The sequence below is a fragment of the Artemia sp. Qi Xiang Cuo genome, chromosome 4 (genome assembly GCF_049724085.1).
Source record: "Artemia sp. Qi Xiang Cuo chromosome 4, ASM4972408v1, whole genome shotgun sequence".
Classification (NCBI taxonomy): Eukaryota; Metazoa; Arthropoda; class Branchiopoda; order Anostraca; family Artemiidae; genus Artemia; species Artemia sp. Qi Xiang Cuo.
Window position 1 is genome coordinate 67,963,008 of NC_142797.1, and position 9,733 is coordinate 67,972,740.

Consider the following 9,733-nt stretch of genomic DNA (forward strand, 5'->3'; position numbering starts at 1 on the left):
TTCCTTTTTTAAGGAAATTTTTTTTGTTAGTTAGTTATAATCATTTTTTCCATTTTATTAAAATTAGGATAGTGGATGCGTAAATGATACGTTCGGAAAATGATAAATTTTAGCAAATCACAGACGACACCTATAACTTTAAAAAAGTTAAAAGAGGTGGTTAAGATACTTTCATTTATGGTCATTTTTATTCGTTTTAAATTTTTCCTGGTGATCGATTTTAATTTCGAATCCTTTTAAGTTTTATTTATTTGTTCATGGTTTTGCTTGGTAATATTGAGTTTGGGTTGATTATTTATTTAATTTCTGTTCATTTTTTGCTTCATCGCTTCTTTCGTAGTAATTTCTACTTGTTTTAGGCTTGACTTATAATGTGACTATTTCTGTTTGTTTTAGGTTGACCATAACTCTTTAGTCTTGTTCGAAACACTCTTATTTGTAAAACGCACTATAAAAGTAATAAATATTTTTAAAAAATGGAAATTAAATCTGAAACAAACTTTTTTCAAAAGATAGTAAAGAGTGATACCAAAATGAGAAACTAGCAAAAGATTATCTTGTGTAGAAAGGGAGATACCACCACGTTCGTTGCCCACTTTTTAAGCTAAAGTGCACGTATTTCTCCCTTGTTTCAAGAACGAATTCTTTCATACAAGAAAACTGTTGAAGAAAGTTTTGAAGTTAATAAATTTTATATGAAGTTTAAATACAAAGTAGTTTTTGACAAGGCGTCATGAGTTTTATTTCTTCTTTGCTTTAAACAGTAGAATATCCATTCCAATTGCTTAGAAAGGCAAATAAAACACTTTCAGCTTCATGTCAATAGTGGACCCTTGGTATACGACTTTTTGGCATATGGGTGTGTACAAAGACAGCGTGTACCCAAAAAATTATTTACTCCTGAATTTAGAAAAAAAGAAATATCAGTGCGGTGAAAGTAAATTCTAGCGTCTCATCGTTAACTGATCACCATGTTTATCCTGTGTTAATGCTATAACTTTTTCGAGAAAGAACTCATATTACAAATACACATCAAAATGCACGGTTCAAAACATCAATCCCTTCTTCTTTTATGTATATAAAATATCGGAATAGAGCCTATGTTCTTTCTCAAGTCTCGTTAATACCTATATTTATATACGCTTTTTTCTTTTACGAATGTGATATTTTATTTTTCGAGTATGTACTTATTTGAAGATAGTTGGGAAAGGGTTGTTAGAGTAGAAAAATTATACGTATTTTGAGAGGAATTGGTGCAGCGAGGAGTTTAGTGAGAAATTTGAACAGAGAAAAGTTGGAGGAAAAAGTGCTAGTAACAGGGCTAGTCTCCATACTTGGCTTTTGCCAAGTATGGTCCATCGTCAATTTTGAAAATAGTTTACCCCCCCCCCCCTCTTGAAGTTTTAAAATTGTTTATGCATTGCACGTTTTTGAATTTCAAATATAAAGACAAAAATTGCCTAGGCTACAAATCTCTAAATTTATTTTACTGCCATTGTTTTGCCTTTTTTCCTTTTATTTATGCCTAAATTTCCCAAATTCACTATCTCTTCAAGATGGGTGTTCTCATGGTCGTGCACCAACGTATTACGTCGAATCTATCACCTCAAATGCATTCCGAGCAATGCAGTGTAACTCTTATGAAGAATATCTTGCTGGAAATTGCGACATGAATGTTGAAGAACAAATGGGATATGGAGTGTCTACAGGGTAAGATAGATAGTTTTTGAACCGCTTGGACATCAATAACATCAATTTCTTTATTTTGTAGTTTTATGAATTTTAAAGCCATTGTAGTAACCACAACTAATGACGCTATAAAGAGAACACAAGATCTATCCCAGGTATTATATATTTTTTTTTAAGCAATTAAACAAACTCACAGGATTCGTTTTCAGGAGGAAAACATACTAAGGCAAAAATTTAAAAAAATGACTTAAGGTATTAGGTTAAAGTTTTCTAGGAATGCTGAAGATGATGATGGAGGAGCCAAAAAGCACTATATACAAAATATTGCTACAACTACTACCACTGCTACTACCACTACTACTACCACTACTACCACTACTACTACTACTACTACTACTACTGCTACTTTCACTACTACAACTACTGCTGTAAGGTTAAATTTATGAAGGTTAAAGTTTCACAGGAATTTGAGGGGGATGTTGAACTAAATCAAAACACACTCTGTTCAAGCAGATTGTAAAAAGGGCGTATCAACAATATCTCATTAACTGAATACGGTATTAAGTTGAAAATTTAATGGCAAGTTGAGAGGGATGTTGAACTAACCAAAAGACATTATGTGTAAGCTACCACTATTACAACTGATACTAATACTACTATTACAACTAACACTACTACTACTACCACTAATAATACCACAACTTCCACTACTAATGCTACTACTTCAACTTCTACAACTTCTACAACTGAGACCGCGACATCTTGCGACTGAAACCATAGCTACTTTTGATTCTGAATACATGTGACCACAGCCCCTTGCCGCTCTGGCTTCTTGCAAACCAGATTGTAACTTCTTGTAGCTCCAATTGCAAGTACTTACAGCAAAGCCTTTGGCTTTTTACAAATGTAACTGTTTGCTTCAGGGACTGTGACTGCAAGTAGTATCCCCTCAATGACTTTAAGCAGAGCACTACCCCGGTGTACTACTGGTGTTAAGAATCCCTCATATCCCCTCTATGAATACTAACAGAGCCCTTTTGCAGCTGGAGCCAAACGAAATTACCAGCCCCTCACATATGGTCTGTCGATCATCTGGTCTTACCGTTGAGATTTCAGTATCCGAGAACAAGCATTTAATTGCCAAATATATTGTCGTAATACTGCATGAGCCTTATGTCGTAAAATCCGTATCTCAATGTTCTAATTGTTCTCTCCTAATCATCTGGCGAGCATCATTTGATAATTTCGGCCATGAGTGTCGTTGCAAAAAAGAACACTGGTCCAACTTATTTATCAATAGTTCAAGTGACCTTGAAATGCCAAGATGTCCAATAAAAGTAGTTTTGATATGGATTCTAATATAATTTGGAAGAGGTTCATTATCATTGTATTTTTTGTGTCGTATGCTTAGTGGTTGGGGGCTATTTTTCCTACAGTTTTGGTTGATCAAACAAATTTACAATCTCTTTATTTACCGAAACGTGTGTGTTTGTATATCATATATCATCATCAGTTTTAAAAACATCCCTACCTACTAACAATTCTTGAATTTTCGAATTCAATCCATGGATTAGTTTGAACCTGGACCTTTAGGGGAGGGTAAAGAGCAATATCAAAACTAAAAAGAGCATTTTTAGAATTGTATGTGTTTTATATGATATATCATCATTAATTTTAAAAACACCCCTCCCTACTTGCCATTCTGGAACTTTTAAATTAAATCCATGGATTATTTTTGAACCCAAATCTTCCGGGAATGGTAAAGAGCAATATGAATTCTAAAAAGAGCATAAACATTAAACACCTGCGGCCTACTTACGGGCTTAGCCTTTGAGACGAATCTAATTTATTCTTGATTCTGAGCATGTATTTTACCTTTGAATTTGATTTTTTAAACTTGGAATTTTTTGAACTCCGAATTTCTTTCAACTTAGAAATTTTTTTTGAACTTAGAAGTTTGAACGTAAAATTATTTCTTTAAAGTCTCAAAAAGACACTATGTGTACTTGTAACAAACAATTCGGTCATCTCAAATTTTTTTTTCTAGGCTGATGCAAATCCTGAAAAACTGAGGTTTGGGAAGGTGGGAGAAGCACTGGTATAGCAGTGCCCCGGTGGGGAAATGTCGACGATCGAGTTAATTATACTTTCCTGCCCATGAATGCTGCAATTCAATCTACTACCGTGCCCGACGAAGTAACAATTGAAAAAAGTCCTACAATCGTTTTGGGGGAGGATGATATACAACCTTCTGATCACGGGGATTGCGATTTCATGAACACTCTTGAACATGATTGAGAGTATACCGATCTCTCGGGATTTGACCAGCTTTTCCTTTAAAAATATAAGATTAAATTGAATTTACCTTCTCTCTCTCCCACTTATGTCTATGTTTTTGTTTTCAACAAAAGCTGTAATTTATTATGCATCAGTTTTTTAGAACGATATGAATAAAAGTAATATTCTGTCATTAAATATAACTGTGATTAGACTCTCCCATAAAAACTAAATCCATTTATTCCATTTTGAAGGTTAATCATCTTGTACCTTCCCCTGCCCATCAGGACGGCAATATCTCTTCAACAACTATCTTAATTCACCAGGCCATTCATCAGAGGATGAAGGTACTTCTTTTATTGCCCCAAGAGTTTAAGTTTAACATGCAAGAGCTATATCATTAGATAGAAATTATTGACAATGGTGTTTCTGAGGGCATAGTTGACAAGGAAAGTGCTATTATTGTTTTGAGTCCTATATGAAGACGTGCAGATCTTGAAAATCCCGTAACGCCTTGTATTGCCAGAGTTTTATTTATTTAACTCTTGCTTGCACAATATATATATGTTTATAATGCTGAGTGTGGGGATCCGTACAAATGAGTTATCGTAGGTAGCATCATAGCGGATACACTAGACATAGTCCAATCCTACTTGGACAAGATTCAAGCCCTTCTTGAACGAAAGGTTCTGGATTGGGTAGGGAGGGATGACATTAAAGCATCAATCGCACAAATAATTAATTATTTAAACAGAAACTCAGGCGAGATGTATTCGAACTATGTGTAAACTGAAATGCAAACACTTCACCAAGACTTCCACATTTTTGAGGGTGTATTTATGGGTTGATTGGATAGTATCGTAACAAAATTGGATAAGTATAGTGAGAGAGGTGGTGGGTCGGTGGTTTTATTTAGTTACGATTTAGATTTTAATGTGGGTAAATTAAAAAAAATATTTTAAGAGTTGTGAGGGGGAAAAGGATTTTTTTAAATATAATGCAGATTTGAAGGGGTTTAAGGCATAAAACAAATTCGTTTCGGTATAGGGATTGAGTTTTATAAACACGCATTCTTCGTGGCAGCTCACAAACCCCTGCAAAAGGATGTTAGTAAGACACATCTGGATGATTTGGCAGTTAATAGGCCTAGGGAGGGGAAGCATTTCCTAAAGTATATTTTTATTGTTTAAACGGTCAATATTCAGTAAAACTTAGAGAAATAAACAGTTTTGAACGGTTAATGAACATTTCAATATTGGTGTAACGTTTCAGAATATGATATAGAACTTGAGAAGGATGAGCGCAAAGATAAAAAAAAGGGGTATTATAATCAGTGATGGCTCTGTCTATTAAATCGCTGTTACATTGGGTACGGCTTCTTTGTGAGTCTACCAGTGACCCCGATTCAATTGGAAATTATTTTTTCCAGTAACAGATATTAGTCGGGATTTGCGGGAAAAGGATGGGAGGGGGACATGCTACTATTGTCCAATGTGTCTTTCTAGTTTCCATACCAAATTAAAGTTAAAACATCATTTGAGGCACTGCAAGTCTCATGGGTATCAATCTGTGGAAATGTCTAGTGGGGACAAGGCCATCCTGCGATTCAAGAAGTTTCAAAAATCATTTCTACAGAGTGATAAGGTGGCCTTAGTATACAAAACAAAACTCATAGAAGTGTATAGTCCATCAAATTTAAATCGTGTTAATGAACATGAACCCATTGCAGTCTCTTATGCACATGCACAAAGAGGCTTGCGTAATACCAAGCAATTGGTAGAGGTTTTTGAGACACTGGATGGTGAGGCATGTATGGGCACAGCCATGACAGCACTGAATAAAACAGCAAATAAGTTAATTTCATGGCTGTGCAATACAGCCTATCCAGTGACCCCCTCACCAGAGTATGAATTGGCCCCTAAAGATAGAGAAATGTGTTGGGTTTGTAAGGGTAAATCTGTTTAGGGTAGTTTGGGAGGGATGTCAGTCGGTGACCATGATCATTTTGGCAATCTAATTATATCGGGGGGTAATAACTTTCGTGGACTGTCCCATAAATCATGTAATTCAGACACTAAACAGCAATATTTTCTACCTATTTGTATGCAAAATTCCAGCCACTATTCAAAATTCATGTTACCAGCGTTGTCACCTTTGCGAAGATATGAAATTGTAGATGGCGAATGGGTAGTTGGATCTTTGTTATATAATATCATACCCAAATCATCTGAAAAGCTGATACTTCAGGAATTCCTATGAAAAACAATTTATAATGGTAATGCGAGCTTGAATAAAATCCATTTTTAGATTCAAATAGTTTCCTCCCCATATCCCTAAGACAATTAATTCAAGTGCAGAAAAGCGTTGAGTTTTTGTAGTTTTCTATCCTTAAACAGCGCTTTCTAGATGATGAAATTTATAAGTTATTAACGTGTAAGGGCATATACCGGTTCGAGTACAACAACTCCAACTCGAAGATACGTGAGAATAAATTGCAGTCCATCGAGTTGTTTTATGATTCACTTTATGATCGTCGATGTACCACTGCAGACAATTAATATGCTAGGAGGGTTAGGGCTAAAGGAGGGTGTAAAAATGGGGAGGATATTGTAAAATGTACCTGGCAAGTGATGTATTGACGCTGCTGGATATTGTGTCTTAAAACGCAGATAAAATCTATGAGGAATTGTGGTTGGAATCGGGGTTTTATCTTTCTCCTCATCTGGCAATGGATTTAATTCTTAAATCAGTAAAAAAAATGGGCTTTATCACTGACTTGGAGGATTATCTATTTGAAAAGGGATCTATAATAGGGGAGGAGTATGTTTTCCACTGAGATTGTTTCCATGAAACTGACCCGACTATAAAACGCACCGGTGAAAAGTCGGATCCAGTTTTTCTGGATATGAACTCCCTATATCCGTCGGAAAAGTCTTACTACTCTTTGCGATCTGTTAATTACAAATGGTTTAACAATCTTTATGCTCCAAATTCCCCCCGATATTCCACTGCCTAGAATGATGGACCGCAAGGATTGTTTTTTAAATTGATGGTGAAATACCAGTGGAGCTTCATGACTCGGTAAAGTGTTTTGCCAATCCAAGGAGTTGCTGATCCAAAATTAATATCTTTCACCATCAAAGACTTCAATATGGTCTTTTTAAATAGGAAAAAAAACGTTGTTTTAAATTAAAAATATTGCTGCTGGTAGATCAATTTAGAAATTTCAAAAAACTCTTGTTGGAATTCTATTATAATGTTTGTAGGCACCAATCGCAGAGGGAGGGACAAGTTCAAGTTTATTGCGGTGATATTGACTCACTTTTGCTAAAAGTTAAAACTGACAACTTATTGGTTGATTTGGAAAATGGTAGAAATATTTGCTCTTGAATGGACTTTAACAACCGGGATGAGCCCATTTACCCACATGCAGTGAAGCATCTGGCCCCAAATTAATTATAATTTTAAAATCTAAGCGAGGAGCGACTTGATTTCCAATGGTTTGCTTGCAGGTCCGAAAGTGTACTCTGTGCAAAACCAAAAAGGTCTACAAGGAGGTGTCTACACACTATGTGAAAGAGAATTTCAATATCATTATTTATGGAAACTATATGGAAATTAATTTCATTCCGAGAGCATAAAGTCTTCTGATCCAGACTTTAAAATTTAAACACTACACACTTAAGGTGGAAAACATTCCATCACAGCCGTCTATGATAAAGTCTTAGTATGTGCGAGTTGGGCGAAGGTGCTACCCCATGGTCATTACCTCATCTCGAACCAAGAAGTATGTGTACAATATACAAAATGTTTCGGTCAGGAGAAAATTCAATAGATGTCGCGTGGGATGGATCCATTAAAACAATCTTCATTATTTTTATCCTTTGGTGGGAGGAAGGTCCATTCCCCATCCCAGCGATAATTTTATTTTCCTCACAAGGTAGAGTTGTTTTATTTTTATATGTCAGTTCTTTTTGTTTATAAACTTGAATAAAAATACTTTCTAATTATGCATTATTGGCATGCCACCACTGTTAGTCAAGGGCTTCCCCAGTGCACCCTTATGAGGGAGACCCCTTTCTATGTTTTATAGTAGCCTTTTTTCATTAACAACGAATCTATAAGTAAAAGTTCAAATAGGGGTAAAAGTCCTTTTAATAGACAGTGATAAATTTCACTAAAATACTAGATATTTTGGTCACATATGTAGTGACCGTCATCAGCAGTAACACTAAACTAAAAAAAATCAGAAAAATAATTTATATACAGACTAAAATAAATTATACATTGTTTAATAATCTTATTGTTTCCAGAACAAACACGGAAGTGAGTCTCTTTGACCTTCTTGGATCCAGTTTTTTGGCATTAAATGAAATAACATTTGGACAGAGGTTAATCACATTGAGTGAATTTAACTTTACTCTCTCTGATTTTAATAAATTATCGTCTTGCAGGTAGGTATTATATTCAGTGTGGGCTCCATCTATTGAATCGGTGAAACGTTGTGTATGGCTTCTTTACGAGCCTGCCAGTGAACCCGATTCAATTTGACTTTTCCAATAACAGATATTAGAAACCGCAATCCTGGCTTTTTTCCACAATTAGCCGCATTTTTTCCACAATAATAATATTGCGGGAGAAGGATGGCAAGGAGACATGCTACTGTTGTCTAATGTGTCTTTCTTGATTTCATACCGAATTAAAAGTAAAATATAATTTGAGGCACTTTTAGCGTCAAGGGTATTAATCTGCGGATATGTTTAGTGGTGAAAAAGCCATCTTACGATTCAACAACTTTCAGAATTCACTCCTACAGAGTGACAAGGTGGCCTTAGACTTTGAGGCCAAACTCATAGATATGTAATATCCATCAAATTTAAATCGTGTTAAAGAACATTAAACCATTTTAGTCTCTTATGTAAAGGCACAAAAATACGTGTAATGCCATGCAATATTTAGAGTGTTTTAAGACATCGGGTGAGGAGGATTATATGGGTGCAGCAATGATAGCACTTATTAAAACATCCAATAAGTCAGTTTCACGTCTGTGCAATGCAGCCTATCCAATAACCCTATCACCAGAGGATAAGTTGGCCAGTAAAGATAATTATGTGCTGTGTTTGTAAGGGAAAATTAGTTGAGGATATTGGGAAGGGATGTCAGTCCTCGACCATGATTATTTGAACAACCGAATTATAATTAGGGTTTAGTAAATTTCGTAGACTAGTCCATATATCATGTAATTTAAACATTACACAGCAATATTTCCTACCTGTTTGTATGCACAATTCCAGCTACGATTTGAAATTTATACTACCAGCATTGGCACGTTTACAGAGAGATGAAGCTGTAAATGACCTATGGGTAGATGGATCTTTTTCATTTAATATCATATCCAAATCATCTGAGAAGCTACTACTCTTAGGATTACCATAAAAGCAATTGATAGTGCTAATACCTGCTTGAATAAAATCCGTTTCTTAGACTCCTATGGACTCAAATACAAATTAACTCATGTTAATTTCTGCTCGTTTTGAGTTTGACTCTGTTATTTATTGTAATTTCTGTTCGTTTAGGGTTTCATTTATTTATCGATGCTGATTTGTGGTAATTTCATGCTTGGTTGACTATTTGATTTTATGTTAGCTCATTTTTGCTTAAATAGAGTTCTTTACTTTTCTTTATGTGGAAAAAGTTTATTTTAATTTGTTTCTGTTCCTTTTATATTGACATAGTCTTTTCAGGGAAAAAGAAAATAATTCTTGAA

General features: G+C 35.0%; 1 protein-coding gene across 1 annotated transcript in view; it reads left to right on the forward strand.

Annotated features, from left to right (window-relative positions):
* LOC148953355 (lipase member I-like) overlaps positions 1–9,402 on the forward strand; it is a 51,093-nt gene extending 41,691 nt beyond the window's left edge. Inside the window, exons 3-5 of the mRNA XM_089087937.1 lie at positions 1,557–1,710; positions 8,280–8,420; positions 9,261–9,402. Coding sequence (XP_088944063.1) covers positions 1,557–1,710; positions 8,280–8,420; positions 9,261–9,402 — 437 coding nt within the window. The remainder of the gene's footprint in view (positions 1–1,556; positions 1,711–8,279; positions 8,421–9,260) is intronic.
* Positions 9,403–9,733: the final 331 nt, after the last annotated feature.